General features: G+C 37.3%; 1 protein-coding gene across 1 annotated transcript; it reads left to right on the top strand.

Moving 5' to 3' along the window:
• The first annotated feature begins 2,111 nt into the window (after positions 1-2,111).
• LOC126370569 (uncharacterized) lies at positions 2,112-19,197 on the top strand. Its single transcript, XM_050015514.1, has 3 exons — positions 2,112-2,163; positions 17,064-17,172; positions 17,700-19,197. Exons 2-3 carry the CDS (start codon positions 17,077-17,079, stop codon positions 18,903-18,905), a joined length of 1,302 nt encoding a protein of 433 aa, XP_049871471.1. The 5' UTR covers positions 2,112-2,163; positions 17,064-17,076; the 3' UTR covers positions 18,906-19,197.
• The last annotated feature ends 220 nt before the right edge of the window (positions 19,198-19,417 follow it).

Below are 19,417 nucleotides of genomic sequence, written 5' to 3'. Positions count from 1 at the left end.
TTTTTCTTTTATTTTCGATATTTAATTGTAATAAAATTATATACAGTTAGTGACATCGTAACGGAAACTCTTGAGGGATGATTCAGGCCGTATTCGTGTTGATTTATTCCGACCGAGCGATGATTCTGAGTTTATATCAAGTGTCATTTTCCATCGCAAAAGTATAGAATTGAAAATAATTACAAAAAACATGAATTTTTCGACGGAAAATTCCACTTGATATTAACTCAGAATCGTGGTCTGAATCATCCCTTTCAGTATTCGTTACGATGTCACTAACACCCTTTGTTTAATTACGTTAAGTTGTGTAAGAATGCTTGGTATACATGATTGGTAGTTCACATATAGTATTCAGTTACTTATACGTTATTCACTTAGAAATATTTATTACATTTATGTTTTGATTTTCTTCTCTGTATGCTTACCGTTAACTATTATTGACTCAAAGGGAGAACAACTTACGCGAAATTTCTATTTAGCAAAGCGATTCAAACACCTGATTCGCGTTTAAGTAGGTAGTTCATGGTCCTCTATCGTGTGGGTTGTCAGGTGAATTACCAACCTCATCAACCCTGCTGACAGAGTTATTATTGAGCCGCAAAAGCCCCTGACATGGCTCATGTAACGACTACTTACCTACATCAGAAAGTAGTAACCGGGACCAACGGCTTAACGTGCCTGCCGAAGCACGGATCATCTTAATTTTTGGACAATCAGGTGATCAGCCTGTAATGTCCTAACCAAACTAGGGATCACAAAGTGACTTTTGTGATATGTCCCCACTGGGATTCGAACCCGGGACCTTCGGATCGTGAGCCCAACGCTCAACCACTGGACCATAGAGGCCGTATTTAGTTGATGGTATGCCTGTGTTGTATATGATGTACTCGTAAAACAAGTATACTGTGATGGACAAGTGTTATGGGCGATATCCTGATCCTTTGTCAGCCTATGGTGATACGAAGTATCTTAGGACTAAGTATCAACAGAGGCTGCGAGTTGTGATCATTTGTGGCTCTGCCCGCGACGGTAGGGATTGCGGGCGTGAGTTTATGTATGTATGTCATTTTTATGAGTTCAAGTATAGCATAAATATCTGACCTACAATATAATGAACGCCAGCGCGCAGCGGAGTAAATTATATAAGTATTTAGTGCGGATTGACACGGTGAATTATGTGCTGCGGTGCGTGGCACCCGATTATTTCGCAGAGGAGACACGCAGCGCATTGTCCACCAAACGATGCTTCCGATGGTCACCGTTAGATTGACGCGTTTACATTGTTATACGTTTTTCATTATAATTTGTTTACCTCAAGTACATCCCTTATTCACCCCAAGGGCGCGTTTTACTTCGTCGAATTAAAGTGAAAACCATCTATGCGCCTTTTTGAAAAAAGACGTTCTTGATTTCTTTCAATCCTAGTAAAACTAGAGACCCCGATTTTCACGTCCATTGTGAGATTTGGTGAACAAATATCACGTACGAATAACCATTTTTCACAAAAGCGCTTACTATAGTATAATCTTGATTTATTAGAAGACACAGAAAGATATCTACTAAACATAACATATTATACATAATAATTGGTGCTAATTCCTGTAAATACCATCTAATTTTATTTTAAGTTATAGCTGTCATTTTCTTATCCGCCGAAAAGGAAAGGGACGGGCAATCGACAAGCACACAATTTATGGAACACATGTCAATTTTAAGCACAAATCTAAAACAACCGTCTAAAAATTTTACATTGGCCAATAACCCGACAGAATTATGTTGACAGCACACGTCGAACGGTATGCATACCACCGAGATACCTTTATAATTCGCCCGGGTTATTCATACATTTACTCATTCTTCCTAAAATTAAGAGCTGTCAATCATCCATCCCTTTCCTTTTCGGCGGATAAGAAAATGACAGGTATAAATAAAATTAGGTGGTGTCTGCAGGAATCGGGGCCATTATCCTGCTATTAAAAAAAAAAACATACTTACCCCAAAACCATCCGTCGCGATTACTTTCCTCGCGCAATGGAAACGGACCCTAATTGTGTCCACAAACAAAATGTCCACGGCGCGTGACGCGATGGCGATCAGACAACATACTCCATCATTGTGGTGCTACGACCAGCGCTGGATGGTGGCCCGCTGGAGTATGTGAAGGTAAGGACGAGTTTATAATATTTATGAAGTTTGAAATTCTAATATAACGTCTAATTATGTGATCGAAGTCTTAAGAGCACTTCAAGATTTTTTTAAACAGTGTTTATCACAGGTAGTTTCGTTCCTATGGCGTAAACTGAACGAATACAATTAATAGGGTAGTTTCCAGCTAGTCAAATCAGTTACTTTTTACTAAACGTTAATACACGAAGTTACTATGGAATTTGTACGAAAAAGCAACCTGTTACCTACGTCGTAGAAAAACGTGACAAAAAGTCGCACTTATTATTTTTCTTTATTAAAATTAATAAATAAGTTAAATAAAAGAAAGGAAACTTTTTGTCACCTTTAGACCTGTCTTTATTTAGTTTCATAACTTATCTTTTTAATTTCATAATTTATCTTTGTCCTATGAAACTACCCAATTACCTCAGGTTTGGTAGGAAAGCACGGTGTCTATACAATCAATGGTGTGGTACGTGAGGTACGTTAAGCTTAAAATATTTCACAATTCTTTCATCTCGAGCAATTTGTTCATCGAGAGGAATACATAAGTATCTACATTTGTATATTAGCTCGGTGAGGACTAGTGGGTACTTAAATTTTAATTCAAAATTTTTATTTAGTATTAGTAACAAAGTTACACTGTGAATTTGTCAGTCATTTTTTACACAACGAACGTCTTATCTGCCTAAATTACTGCAGTTTCTCACAACCTTTATAGCTGAGGAACTTCATCTAGCGATAGGTGGGGTCTGACTACCCCAATTGGGATATAGTCGTCGAGCTTATGTGTTATATTATGTATATAAGTAGTTGGTATTTGTATTGCTTTTTGTGTATTAATAGTGTTCAGTAGATAGGTAAGTTGTTTAAAACAATAACACGATGAAATCCGGGGCAAAACTTTAGTAACATATCTAAGAACTTCATGTAGAGTATGCGCCACTAAAGAGGGATTTTTCAAAAAAAAAAAAAAAAATAGATGGCAGTGTTCAGATTTAACGTGATAATTACCTATTGTGTCATTGCTCGGGTACATAATTATTCAAAAATTATTGTTGCTTGATATTTGGATCAGATACGCCCATATTGCTTCGCTTAATTTTGAATAGAAAATACTATTTGATATCAACTCAGAATCATGGCCTGAATTATCCCTCAAAGTTTTCGTTACGATGTCACTAACGCCCTGTTTAAGCCAATGCAAGAGCGGCAAGGTTTACCACACGCTCTGCAGTGGTAGACCTGTGTATGCAGTGACAGAATGTCCCGTGCTACTTTCAATGTGAATTTAGCTCATGCCTAATTGACAATTCAAGGATTTTTCTCATAAGTACCTAATTTGAAGCGCACGGTAGATGAATCAAACTGAATGCCAATTCATGATATACAACAGATAGCTACACGTGGGAACATTTCATGGTTGTCAATTTTTGGTCCTGTACTGATAAGAATCTAGATTTGACTTGATAGCCACCAAATTAACACAAAATGCGAGTGTTTTTTTTAATGCCTATGATTCACATTAGGCAGGGACGGACTTACAAAACTGTCTGCGTTCAGTAGGTAACGCAAACACTATTCGTTACTAAGAAAGATACCTATTTCGCATTTTATATCGTCTTGTTTTGAACTTGCGCGTGTTTTTGAACAATTTTAACAACTAGGTAGTTTAGTAACCATTAATGGCCTGTGGGGTCCAGTGGTTCAGCGTGGGGCTCACGATTCGGAGGCCCAGGGTACGAATCCCGGTGGGGATATATCACAAAATACACTTTGTCATCCCTAGCTGGGTGGGAGGGTGGCTGATCCCCTTTTTGTCCGAAAGTAAGGTGATCGGTGCTTCAGAAGGCACGTTAAATCGTTGGTCCCGGTTACTATTTACTGCTGCAGGTTTAGGTTACACGAGTCATGTCAGGGGCCTGTGGCGGCTCAATAATAACCCTGACAGCAGAGTTGATAAGGTTGGTAATCCACATCACAACCCACACGAGAGAAGAAGAATACATTGTTATCATTAAATAGAGAAACCTAAAATTTGTACTTAGATCATCATTAATTTAAGAGCCGCGCTCTTGTCGGTGTCTTGTCAAGTTACTTTTTAGGGAAAAATAGAGCAGTAGTTTCCCTCTTGCCTTCTACACCGCAGTACTCTGTCTGACGCGAATGGGATGGCGCCCAGAGTAGTCTATTTCAAAGCCATACTATAACTACTGTCCTCCGCCTTTGAATAGTACTGACAGTTACTACTGGTTGTTGTTGTTTAACAAGTTTAAATTCGGCAGGCAAAGATCTGAGGACCATACCTTGACTTTACTATCAAAATAGGCCAGCGCCTTGTCTTCAGTTTTCAATATCATTCATTTAATATGCCTACTGCCCTCTGTCAGGCGTCTGTGTCTGTGTGTTGTACTTCGGTTTTTCATGTAATTTCAAGGTTTGGGTCATGATCATTTTAGACTGCGATTGTTTTGTCTAGACAGGATAAAGGGGCATTTCCTTGTCAAATAGAACTCTTTGTTTGTTAACTATGGACTGTTGTTTAATAGTTCCTAATACAAGGACCAAGTATTTGTTCCTAATATCATGGGTTCTCATCGCGAACATTAGGAAACATTGTTCAAAAAAATTTCAATAGATGACGCTAATAGTACCGATTTGTAATTAAAGTTTCTTTAAAAGCCAATAATCGATAAATAGGCACTAAAATTATGTTTTATAATTTAAAAGTTATACTCCAACCAAAAGTTAATCAAAGATATTGGCATTTAATGGAGATTTTTATATTTTTAAATTTAGTGGTTACTCTAGCGGATTTACGTCGGAACTACGTCGAGTATGGAGCTTGTTGAGGGGTTGAACGTTCTCGTTTTTATTAACGCCATCTATAATTATGTGTAAGAAGCTCGCTTAAAGTTGCGCCATCTATCGTTAATTATTGCAACATCGATCTAGCTTTGCCACAGATAATAAAATATTACGTTTTTAAAAGTTTGTGTTTATTTGCAAAATACATTTTATTGAATTAATTAAATGTTTAGTTGTAATTCTCATAAATTATAGGAGATACAATATCAAATTTAAAAAAAAAATATAACCACCTATAAATATCATTTAAAACTAAATTTGAGAACAAAAAAAACGCAACTTTCAAATAACGTAGGTAGGTTAGTAACAGGGCTGCCAGATGTACGATTTAAATCGTACTCGTACGATTTTTTGGCATTTCTACTCATGTACGATCGCAAGACTACGATCGTACGGAAAATGTACGATTTTTCGGTACCTGGCAACATTTCGTAATAAAACAACTGTGTTACTCCGGCAGCTTTGATTTTTTTCAACGTTGCAAGCATTTTTTAATCACAAGTGCAGAAGAAATTAAAAAAGATACGATTTAGATGGCGCCATTCTATCGGAACTGGACTGTCTTGAAACTACCAATGCTGTTTCCAGTAATTACATTAAAAAGTACCGACGTTACTGCCACTCATGATACTGGTTCCAAGAATAATAAAACCCGAGGACATGCAAGTGATGCAGGCGATGGATGACGAATAGCGCAGTTTTCCGAATAAAAAAAAGAAAATTAACCTCAGAAAATTAGTATAAGTCTAATAAACAGTTTTATTGCATTATTTTTCCGATTCTTAACGAATTATTCTCATTTTTCATAAAAACTTTGAACTTTTAAGTTGTACTATCTTTTCATTTCAAAATTTCCTTGGAATACGATTTTTTTGTAGTTGACGTACGATCATGCCTTTTTTTCATCTGGCAGCCCTGGTTAGTAACCTACCTATGTTTGAAAATGTTTGTTTTCGTTTGAATTACGAGTCGAACGCGCCTTCTACGTTTTGTGTATTGTGGTTTACAAACTGACCCTGGACTGAAATCGGACTTTGATTTGGCTTCATGAAACCTGCTTTCACGTAGCGGCACAGGAACAGTGGTTATAAAAAATGACTGCACACAATTGTTCTTATTATAATTGTACAAATTCTTCGGAACAGAAGTCAATGTTCCGTTTTCCGTAGGATGACGTCAACCGCCTAAAAGTATGGCTTGAGAATTGCGGTAAGTAGTTAAATGTTTACTTTTATTTATTTTTAATATTAAACTGCAAAAAGTTATCAAACAAACAATTTGATAGAATCAATGACAATCAAAACTGGAATAAAATAAAAAGAAATACCTAATTAACATGGTGGGAAAGTTATTGCCACTCCCCCTACTTGCTAGACTATTATTTTGGTACCTAATCGGTTTATCATTTGTCGCCATTTATCATTTAGTTTACCATAATTAATGTAATACTTAAACTCAAGCTGAGATCAACAGTTTAGAGTAGTAGAACAGTTTTTTCTGTCTGAAGAACATAATATAATTAGGTATTGTGCTCAATGTCAATTTGGAATTATTAAATTAACTTTTGTACAATTGGGTAATTTAGCATGGCATATAGATATACTAATCAAACTTGAAAATCATAATTAGTGATTTTTAACATATTCTTACTGGGAACTCAGGGCCTCCAGATTCTGAACCAATTGCTATAACTACTAAAGCACTGGAATAGTCAAAAACTTGTAAAGTACCTACTATATACCAATACTGTATGCGATGGATTTATATTTCCAAGTGAACTGTGGAATAAAAGGGACAAAAGTTAAAAAAAGTCAATCAAGTACATAATTATTGCTGAATTTTGGACTGTTTTATTGAACATTTATTTGTTTTCCATGTGGCAGTACTAATTAAATAAATAAATAAACATTTTATAGACCAGGGCGGTTAAAATAGCCACATCGAAGCAATTCATCTAAGAAAGCAATATTGCAGTTTCACATTTGTGCATATAAAAGTAAGTGTGCGATGCAAACAAATGTCAAATAGCAATATTGCTTTCTTAGATGAATTGCTTTGATGTAGCCATTTTGGCCCCCCAGATATCTACTTACACATTTACTTTTAATTTAAGATGAAAATAAATAAAAATAAGACATTAATTTATTTCTTCTTATACAGTCTTAATTAATAGATACCTAAGATAAACTACTATCTACCAAACCTACAGTTTTGTACCAATTTCACACATCGGGACTGTGTACAGAAGCCAGGAACCCAAATGAGGTATACCTAGTATCTTGGTCTCACTCACACCTGACCACCTTTCAGCAGGTAACAATCTATACATACATTATGTATAGGTAGGTACCTACAAGAACTTAATAAGACATGTCAAAAGTTGCTGTTTTAGTAGATTCTGCCTCTGTGTATTATTGATTAGAACATTAGGCTTATGATCTGGAGGTCCGGGTACTGTTTCTGATATTATCAAAATTACTTTGTGAGATTATTCATCACAAATCAAATATTTTTAATGATCACAAACAGTTAGAACATACAAAAATTTATGCAACATACCTACTACAGTACACATGGGAGGCCTGTTTAAGCAATTTCTTCCAGGGAACCACTACCATGATCCAACCATTAATCTTTGTTTAGTTATGACATTGCGGACTAAGTCACTTAATTGTCCGAAAAAGTAAGAGTAAGCTTTGCTTCAGAAATTATATAGTTGGTCCGGGCTACCACCAAAACGATTACCTCCTGTTATTTGAGGGTAGAGACGATCCAGCAGTGGAACATCTATAGGCTATTTATGTTTTATTGAAAATTATATTCTTTTCTTGTAGGTAATATGAACATTGCCCACTTGCCTGCAGAAAATTTGCGGTCAAGGTATTTATGCATTGACCATTTCAATATCAAGTATGTACGAAATGAGACTGGTCATAGAAAAAGACTCCAGAGAAGTGCAGTTCCAGAACCATATCAGACTCAAGACGTTCAAAATCGCTCAAGCACTTCCTCACCAGGTAAGCACAATTAATTTGTCAAGTTATTACCTACAATTGGGTAGGTAGGTACTTACCTACCACTGAATTAATACAAATACAATCAAATTTTTATTGTAGGTTAGGTACCTACCTATTGCTTGAATATCTACATAATATTGGGTTTTAGTATAGTGATAGTGAGTTATTACCTACATGAATGATACCTACCGACCTTGAGTTTTTTTGAAATGTTAGGTACCTAGCTAATTACAACTTACCTACTACTTAGATGTAGACAAGTTAATGTAGGTACCTACCTACCTAGTTAAATGTTTAAAGTAGGGGATAGGTTGTTTGTATGAAGTGTCCGGGCTGTGATGATAGATAAGTTCGATAGGTGCCTATAGACGTCTCGATTCCGAACCATTTTCAGTAACTAAACTATAATAAAGCCGTATTAACATAAATTGTAGGGTTTAAAATAATTAAAGACGTAAAATATTACTTTATTGTACCTATACCAAGATACCTACCTACTATCTATAATACCTACTTAATACCTTAATGACAAATTGACAGCCTCCGTGGTCTAGTGGTTAGAGCGATAGGCTCAATCTGGAGGTCCGGGTTCGATTCCCGATGGGGACATTGTCGAAATCACTTTGTGAGACTGTCCTTTGTTTGGTAAGGACTTTTCAGGCTTGAATCACCTGATTGTCCGAAAAAGTAAGATGATTCCGTGCTTCGGAAGGCACGTTAAGCCGTTGGTCCCGGCTATTAGCCGTAAAAACACCTCCACCAACCCGCAGTGGAGCAACGTGGTGGAATATGCTCCATACCCCCTCCGGTTGATTGAGGGGAGGCCTGTGCCCAGCAGTGGGACGTATATAAGCAGTTTATAATACCTTAATAGGTAAGTATCTACCTAGGTAAGTTAGGTAGCTATAGGTAGAAAAGTAGCTTTTCGCTTTCAACTTTACGCAGACGGCGATTGTCGTAGATGGGTAGGTAATGTAACCTACCATAACGTAACCAGTTGTTAAAGCCTGAAGGGGTAACAAACATACAGGCAGATTTACCTACATACCTAGGTACCTACTACGCATCGCATCGCATCGTACGTACCTATCATTTGCGTTTGCGCGACTCAGCCAGTAGGTAGGTACCTGCCTACCTACTTACCTACAATCGTAATAACACGTGACCTCGCGCAACGCAACAAGCTAGAATGGATCTTATCTTTATAATGACATAAAGTCTATAGTTGCTCGACACACGGAATTGAGACGTAGTTGTTTACAATCTTGTACAAAACAGTGCACCGCGCTTACAGGGCTTATAGGTATATATTATAGCGGTTATTAAACTACCCAAACGCGATGCGTCGAGATCGCGGGCTCGGGCATCAGGATCGGGCAGTGTTATATATCATACACATTTTAATATTTATAAAATGGCTACGTTAATACGTTAGTTACCTACCTACTTTAATGAATGTTATAATTGCCCTTTTCTTCCTTTATGTTAGGTATTGTTATCTCCAACAACTTTGCTTTACATTCATCTTTTGGGGCCTTTGGCGACTCAATCATAACCCTGACACTAGGGTTGATGAGGCTGGTATTCCACCCACGATAAGAAGATAAGATTCACGACATTATTTAATACATACTATTTTTCGTTTTAGGTTCATCAGGTACTTTTAAAGTACTGACACCGAAAAAGGTGTACAAAAATAAACGGCTTCGCGACTGCGAACTTGAAGAGCTCGTGGAGCCGCCAGCATTAGCATACCAGTGCAACACGCCGAAGAGAAGACGGTTGTCAATTACTGAAGACACGCCAAAATGCAAAGTGTTAAAAAAGAAATTAGTATTGTATCTAACAATAACAAAATGTAATACCTTTTGAATTAAAGAAGTAGTTTAATTGAATATTTATTGTATTTTCATTCTAGTCATTAAAAAAAAATCCAACTTCATTAAATTTGTTAATTTTAATAATCAAGTAGGTATCTTAATTATAATATACTAATACTACTTTTATATAAATTGTAATAAACAATTAATTATTTATAGTTACTTTAAATGATATCTATCTATGTAATGGAAAGGGGATAGTAAAATAAAAAAGACACATTTCTATTGTTTAGTTATTTATTCAAAACCATACACAAACTCAGTTGAATCAGAAAAGCTGGATCAGTGTTTTTCCCAGGAAAACCTAGGTAACTATTTGGTACTCAACTAAAACTCATTTAAACAGGCACATTATTGCCAGATTCACATTCGGCTGTTTGCACATCCTTTCCTTTACTACTTGGGCCACATTATCTTTCCACTTATTTTATATTATCTTGACTCAACCAGGGTACTCGCTATATTATGTTACCTACAAATGAAAATATAATAGTTATTAAAAGAGCACATTAATTTTGATCGGCAATGATATTCAGAACAAAACATTTCTACCACCCATTAGGTATTATAGGCATTAGTTTATCTATGTATCACAGATAATATAATAACATAACATAAGCAAGATCTTGCATCCCATTGAGGTAGTCAAAGTAACATTCATCACAAGATGAACTAAGCACACGCACCTCACGAGCTTTCCGTTAGGCTAACGATAGGCTGTATCGCTACCTATAATGGTCAGGCCAACTGTGCTAGATGTGAACTGTTTAAATTAAATTAATGCAAGTCCGGTACCAGGGTTTGAACCGGGTTCATCGTTTGAGATGCAAACAAGTCTACCATTATGACCTATTTTATATTAGAGTAATAGTGACTATATGTATAATAATAGTAGGTATATTGCAATGTATGACAAAACTTGTGTGCCAAAACTCTGCTCTGTCCGCCCTGAGAAGGAGAGTAAGTGTGAGTTAATACTCTCATATACCAATGAGTAGTAATAGTAGGCTCTATTTTTTACATTTAGACACATGGATGACCTATTACGCATGTAATCCGATGAGTTTGAAATTTATCTACTTTATTGAACATTTAGATATTCGGGCTCAAAGAAATGGGTTAATGGGATAATAATTTAAGCATACATACCTGGCATAGTGCGATTCTCATTTATGCAGAACAGAAGTCAGGATTAAGTTTTCACTATAATACCTACAACTCCAAAGAAAATATTTTTCTTTGAAAAGTAGTGTGGCTTTCATGAGGTAGACTTGTATCATATTCATCACTTGGTCATGGTCAGAAAATTGTTGATATGTGGTTCAAATAGCCTTTGCATGTCATTCTTCATAATGGTTATCATCGTCTTTAGAGATCTGAAATAAATTACAGGCTTAAATTCACAACACGCTCACTGCCTAACTAGACTTATTTAACTTTTTTTCAACAAACAGTATATTATGATTTGTACCATAGATAGGTGACAGCTACACAAAAAGTATCTACTACATACATACTTATACTCACGCCTGTAATCCCGATTAGGCTGGGCAGAGCCACGAGTAAGCAGAGACCAATTTGGAAGCACTTTATACAAAGTCCTCAGGTGCTTAACCGGTGGTCCAATGTAATGTTTCATCATGCTAGAAAAGACTTGTCTTTCATAAAGGTTCTCCTCAGTCGGGTTTACGACACGCCCGGGATGATAAGGGACGATTGCGTTCTAGGTAGGACCTTAGCTATGTTTTTAATTATCTTCCAGTTTTAGTAACTAATTAGATACTTACAGGAGTTGGAGATATATTTTTGCCAATACAAAATGAAGACGTAATCAATAAACCCCACCAAACAAAGACCTTGTATTCTTTGCCCACCAAACATCAGATATAATCGTATGTCAACTAACAACTGTTACCTTGACAATGTCACAGATCATTGTCACAGATTATAATACTAACATGTCAACGTTAAGAAAAAAAAATCCGTTTGCGCCATCTATTATCTTAATTTTACTCTAACTCTAAGTAAATATATTGTGCTTGCAATAACTTGCACTCAGTAAGCTGAAATTTCACTAGATGTCGCTCGATTCGTTCGATCCCATCAATAAAAATGACCACTAGATGCCGCTAAAAAAGGGGCGTTTTAGCGGCATCTAGTGGTCATTTATTAGAACTAAAAATAGCCCGAAGAATTGCCCGAGTTAGAACGGCACAGTTTCGTTGTATGACGTGAGGCATCTGTACGTTAGTATTATATGATCTGTGCTAATATGTAATAATTCTAGTATTTCATGAGTAGAAATCAATCTCTCCTTGTAGAATAGTAGATAATAGTATAGAATAGAATAATTTAAGTACCTATATGCCAGAAAACAGTAATTTGCAGATCTTATTTGATTGTACAAAGTGTTAGTGACATCGTAACGAATACTCAGGGGGATGATTCAGACCATGATTCTGAGTTGATATCAAGTGAAATTTCCTGTCGGAAAATTCATTAAAATTTTGGTGTGTTTTCCGTTGTCCGTTCCATACTTTTGCGACGGAAAATTCCACTTGCTATCAACTCAGAATCATGGTCTGAATCATCCCTCAAAGTTTTCGTTACGGTGTCACTAACACCCAGTATTTATGTGTAGTCTGGAAACTCATGTCATTCGCTAATGTTAATCTCGTAGGTTTCCATTATATTCTACATCGTCAACGAAAGCGAAAACCCGTCTTACTTGACTAAGTTTCGCAGGTAGGTACCTACAAGTTTTCCTTCACCGAGCATTTCCCACCGATTTCCCTTTGAACCTAACTAGGTCAGTGTGACCATCATTCGTGGTAGCAATGGGACGGTATCTAACGGTGATCGATACTGAATGGCCATTATGATGGTCAATGGATCTATTTGAACCGGAACTGTCTACTATAGCTGTTGGTCACAGGTTAACGCCTGCTCGACGATACAATGGATAGGTGGGATTATTAAGCATCAAACATTAGCTCACGGTCAACTGTATTCCCAATAAGGGACTTTCAAGAGTACGTTTCTCAAAATAAATACAGATGTCGCTAGTTTTTTCTTCGTTTAACCTTCTAATGGGGGACTTTCCAATCGACGTTCCCCAAACACACGATAGATGGCGTTGTTCACTTTAAACGTGATAATTACCTATTTTCTCATTGCTGGGGTACATAATTATTCAAAAATGTAATGTAATGGCAGAAGCATTATAAAACTAATTGCTGCTTGATATTTGGATCACATTACATATAGAATATTGCTTCTCTTTATTTTGCTCACAATAATAATGGATGGAAGATGTAATTGTACTTTGGTGTACTGTTAGGTTTTCTGTAATTTTGTGCGAATTTGTGTTGCCTTAATTTATGTTACCGTGGTCTTACTACAGTACTTAATAGAAAGGGTCATCATTTATACCCAAAGATAAAAGATGCATTTCTGTTATCCATGAAATTAGAAGTTTGCACGAAGATAAAACTTAACAACTCCATCTATAGTGTTTTTGGGGTACGCCGATTGGAAAGTCCCGCATTTCATGGATAACAGACATACATCTTTCATCTTTGTTTTTGGGTATCTATAATGGACCCTTTTTATTACACTCAGGCATAATTACATCTTCCACCCATTATTATTCTGAGCAAAATAAAGAGAAGCAATATAGGTATACCTAGCGACATGATTCTATACATAATGGTGCTAATTCCTGTAAATACCATCTAATTTTATTTTAAGTTATATCTGTCATTTTCTTATCCGCCGAAAAGGAAAGGGACGGGTAATCGACAAGCATAAAATTTATGGAACACACGTCAATTTTAAGCACAAAGCTAAACCGTCTAAAAATTTGACATCCGTCAATAACCCGACACAGTTAAGTAGAGAGCACGTCAAACGGATTGCATACCAGGGACGTACCTTTTGATTCGCCCGGGTTATTCATTCGTTTACTCATTCTTTCTAAAATTAAGAGCTGTGAATCATCCGTCCCTTTGCTTTTCGACGGATATGAAAATGACAGATATAACTTAAAATAAAATTAGAGTAAACTTAAAATTAAATTAAAATATTTTAAGTTTACGCGGTTATTATTATCATAATTAAAACAAATAATAATATTTCGAAAAACACATAAGGATATTTCGACACTGGTGCAAGTGCCATGATTGGAGTGGAGTAGGTAGATCCATAATTTTCTATGGGCAGACAATCGGGAGTCTCATATCACTACTTTAAACGCGGTAAGAACCCGTTATTGTTAAGTGTTTTAATTGGGAGCGTGATTCCCACATGAATCACTACCTTGATCCGTTAACCAATTCCAATAATAAGTAGGTACCCTATTGTGTGAATTTGGCTAACGGTTTTGCATAAAGCAAATTGTCAATGTAAAGCGGATACTAGTAGATTGTAATTTAACCTGCACACCTTATGCTTTGTTAATTTAGTCGGATTTATCTAACACCAGAGCTTTTGTCCGCGGCTTCGCTCGCATTAAGTTCGGGGTAACACGGTTCCCTTTTCCTAATGTACAAATTTTTGGCTTCATACCTTGAAAACTGCGAAAAGCTCCATATAAAACTTCACACGCTTTTTGAAGGGGTTAGGGACAGATTTCCTAAAAAAATGATGCACGATGTTTTTGTGAGTCACAAATAGTCCGTAAGTATACCAATTTTTACCTTGAAAATTGCTGAATGCGACACCTGTATACAAATTTCCAGTCCCTTTAGGGAAGTGAGGGATGAGAAAGAGGTAAAAAGCAGCCTATGTCAGCCTCCATCCCTTCAACTATCTCCACTTAAATATCACGTCAATTCGTCGCTCCGTTTTGCCGTGATTAGGACTCCATACTTCTTCCGGTTGATTGAGGGGATGAATATGCCCAGTTGTGGGACGTATACATAGGTTGTTACTTTTGGGTCAGGACAGTATACTGTGCATTATTATAAATCTATTGCAAAAGTAACGGCTCCCGTGGTCCAATGGTTAAGCATTGGGCCCACGATCATATCGGTCTCGGGTTCGAATCCCTGTATTTTACCTAAACGAAGAAAAATAAAATAAATGCCAAAGCTCTACCAAATAAAAAATTACGACAACACGCAACAACATAGCGTCAAAGAAAGAAAGAATTACGGAATAACACATAACTTCACCACGCCTGTATCTCCGAAGGTGTGTGGTGGTTTTTGTATTGCAGTCCAATCTTCTTCTCTCGTGTGGGTTGTGAGGTGGATTATCAACCTCATCAACCCTGGTATCAGGGTTATTATTGATTGGTAGTCCAATATACACCCACTACTCAGCCCATGCCACTACCCAGCTATGTTTAAGTCCTATGTAATAGGATACATACATACATACATAAACAGCCTATATACGTCCCACTGCTGGGCACAGGCCTCCTCTCAATCAACCGGAGGGTGTATGGAGCATACTCCACCACGCTGCTCCAATGCGGGTTGGTGGAGGTGTTTTTACGGCTAATAGCCGGGACCAACGGCTTAACGTGCCCTCCGAAGCACGGAATCATCTTACTTTTTCGGACAATCAGGTGATTCAAGCCTGAAAAGTCGTTACCAAACAAAGGACGGAGGCTGTTACTAGACCACGTGTGTGTGTGTATGTAATAGAATATCATGATGTTTTTCGTTGAAAAATAATATAAAAAAAAATACAATAGGTATAGGAGTGAAACTCGAGTAAGTGATTAAGGTCAGGACTCATTACTGTTGTGCAATCGTTTAAAATGTCCACAATTTGATAGCATCGAATGCGTTATCTTCATGGGCAGCGTTTACACTCAACTCACTTCCGAGACAATCAATAGGAAAGTTTGGAACGCGAGTGTAAACACGACATTCGTCCCGCCATTGGCAGTGCTTGGTACAGCAGCGTAACCCGAGCAAAAACGAAGATTGGATTAGTGCTCTCTAGCTTAGCATTACGAGCTGCTACTGTCACTAGAGGTCTTTTTGGTTCATTGTTGTTGCTGGGTGATCAACGTCCGCATTTGGCAGTAGGTTATTGACAGGATTGGCTCTAATGCAAATATCTTGAAGATTAAGATGACTAAAAACTAGGCTGTATGGGCTAAGTTCCCTTTGCCTGCCCGAATGGGCAAATAAAAAAAATGCAAATATCCTGATACCCGTTTCATTAAAGCTTCTTGAAAGACTACGATTTTTTTTATGAATTAAGTGACAATCAGTACGACGTTTGACCGCTTTTATTGATGACGTCACAGGACAGTATGTTCATACAAACTCCAAAGAAAACTTTCGTTTTAACGTTTGGTAAAAAGTATCTCTTTTGACTAGGTTGTCACGTAGTCTATTAGTATAGTGGGCATAGAAAGGGTCAGCGGCAGCAGCTGCATCTAAACGCAGCATTACCTTCGGCAGGGCAGCGTCGATATAATACAGATGATAGCATCCACGGTTGGCTGGGCGCCCGCAGCTTCCGTTTGATTTCATCACTTCCGGTAACGCGGTCACTGTACCTGCGAATTTTAAATGCAGTATTTTTTTTAGTAAATTTCTAAATATTTATTTTCGTTTAGAAGATTAGTTATTTTTTATTTATTTTTGCCATTGTTGTCGATGGCGACTTAGTCTAAAATTGCAAAACATTACAAATATACGTCATTATATTTTATTCATTTAAATACCTAACACTGTCGCTTTTATAATGGTTTGCAAAGTTGCTAATCGATTTGCCCCGGAATAAGTAGCACCCTTTGTTTAGGGTGTTGCAGTTTCTGACGTCATCAATGACGCTTGACTCTCACTTTGAAATCGCAGGTCCAAATCCCAGCATAGGCCTAAACCAATGAATGATTATCAGGAGCTCAGCGGTTAAGTAAAACATCGTGAGGAAACCCACATTCCCGAGAAATGCATTTCGGAAGTATGTGACCTAACTTATATTGGACTGGTTTTGCTTCGCGGGTTGGGAAGTCAGATAGGCAGTCGCTTCTGTAAAAAACTGGACCTGTCAAATCTTCAGGTCAGGTAAGCGGACCCTGTGAAAAACGGGAAAACGCAAGGGAGATGATGATATTATTTTTTCTGTACCTACATTATATCACAGATTTTAACTAAATTTTTTACAGGAAAGCATCGAAAATGACGAACTTCAAGACTTTCGTGATATGGGGCGCTGTTATAATACACTCGACACTTTCTGAAGAGACGCATCATTTCACTGAAGAACACAAACAAGTAAGTAATTGCTTTTGAAGTAAAAAAGCACATTTGGGACAAGTATTTACGTGATGAATGTCACGTATTACTACTACATAGGTACCTTACTGACTTACCATCAGTTGAGATTGTGATTATATGCCGACCTATTTGCCACAAACCTTGAGTCAATTCAAAATTCAAAAATATCTTTATTCAGTAGGTAACACAGTTACGCGTCATTTTTTACATAACGAACATCTCATCCACCTAAAACTACTGCAGCTTTTCACAACTTGTATAGCCGGGGAAAAGAAGCTGCGAGAACAACCTCGGCACGGGGTCCTAGAGGTTCTTTTTTTTTAAATACTGTCATACCATTTAGTAGTTTGGCTGCCTAATATCAGTTCACAGACAGCTAATCCCATGCATTCATATCTTCAAGATAATCACTAATCTTTACAAACCTTAACCTTTTTTACAAAGTTTTAATTACTGTCTTAAAACTTTTCAAAGGTAAATTCTGATTATTCTCCTTCAAAAAACGAAAAATATTTAATTTTCAGGAATCCATTGATTCCGAACTACGAGGACGCCGCGATGTCATAGAAGAAGAGAAATACTACAACATACATTCAGAAAACAAAAACAACATCCAACCAACACCATGGATACCTCATTCCTTACCACTTGAAGACCCTACCACTAAAGTGTCCCTCACTGATGAAGCCAAAGAAGTCTTACCATTGTATCAGACAACAGAACGAGTGACTGATAAACCTACTGGGCGTGGAGCTAGAGCATCTAACGAAAACTGGATCAAACTGCCTTTCCCCGGACGCGATGACACTCAAGACGCAATCCTGACCCCTCCACAACCATCAGGGGATCTCATCAACTCAAGAATGCCAAGAGTCAACTTCGTTACACAAAATAAGGCTTTAGAAACTTCTGAGTCGAGGAATGACAAGGAATCCATTCAGAGACCGTCAAGAAATAACGACCTGAGGACAGAATTTGTGAGGCCAGGAGAGGATGACAGAGCGAAACAGTTCAAACCAGTGTACCCTCGACAAGCGGTGTATTATCCGGAGGAATCGCGAAGATACTTCGATGAAAGATATTACCCAGGTGACGATGCATACCGACGTGATCCTTATCCGTACGATACCTATGATAGACGACGATACTTCCCGGCATATCCGGGACCAAGAGTTGACAGATATGATGAAGCCTATGACAATGTTGTTCCGAGGAAGCCTAAAAGGATCATATACTACGCGCATTTGCCTGAAGTTGTGCGTACTCCACCAAGTGTCGATTTGAGGTACCGATATTCTGTAGATCCCTACAGGCGACCCGATGATGACTACTATGCACGAACTGGCAGATACGACTACAGATTCAGAGCTCCTCCGCCAAGGTATCCCTACCCTTACGCTCCTTTAAGGAAAGAAGAAAGAAACTACAGAGACTTGGCTGGTGCTGGTTCAATCGTAAAAGACAAGAAGGTTGAAGAAAAAGTTACTCCAACTCCCATACTGCCTAAGAAGAATGATGACGCTTATAAAAATAATATCAATAGGAATAACGTAAATGTTAACAGGAATTTGATCAATAGTCACCAGTACCATGACGATAATATAAACTACAATGACCAGTTGACGCATAAAGCTTATCCCGACGTAGTGAGACCTGATGACGGGTACTTGAGATTCGACGAACCCTTGTTTCAAGGAACTGTGGAAGATCCATACCAAAGGAAATATTAAATTGGAAGACTAGATCATGACATTTTTGGCTCATTTTTTACTCGAGTACAATTTGAAAAATGTTCACAAATGTCCACACTAAAGGGTTTCGTAATGGGTAACTTATTCGTTTTTAAGTGGCGATTTTTTTGTAGTATTTATTTATAGTCGTTTTCAGTCGTGTCTAATAAATTATAATGCAAATTTTATACAAATATGCAGATTTTATAATAAGTAAGAAGAATTTATATGCTAAATATGCAAAGTTGACAGAGTATTTGTGTAAGTTGTCGCTAATAAATGTAATTGCTAAGGCTTGTTTTAATTAGAGGGCCGCGACCGGCGAGTCGCGACAAATTGTACTCGTAATAAATCGAGCGTTTAAATTAAACTCGAGGGTGAAGATGAATTTCATTAAGAATTAATTAATGTCATTCTTAAACGTTTTGTTTTTCCGCGCGAATAAAAAACATCTGTTGGAGATGCTGGCCGCGACGCGTTTTCTTAAGGTAATTAAGCAATAAATTTCTCCG

The sequence above is a fragment of the Pectinophora gossypiella genome, chromosome 11, assembly GCF_024362695.1.
Source record: "Pectinophora gossypiella chromosome 11, ilPecGoss1.1, whole genome shotgun sequence".
Taxonomy (NCBI): domain Eukaryota; kingdom Metazoa; phylum Arthropoda; class Insecta; order Lepidoptera; family Gelechiidae; genus Pectinophora; species Pectinophora gossypiella.
This window is presented reverse-complemented; position numbering and strand designations above follow the sequence as displayed.

What these genes read in the sequence shown, in the direction of transcription:
- LOC126370569 (XM_050015514.1), top strand. Translation starts at nt 17,077, where the DNA reads ATGACGAACTTCAAGACTTTCGTGATATGGGGCGCTGTTATAATACAC. An exon ending in TCACTGAAGAACACAAACAA is followed by an intron (nt 17,173 to 17,699) that starts GTAAGTAATTGC and finishes TTTAATTTTCAG; the next exon opens with GAATCCATTGATTCCGAACT.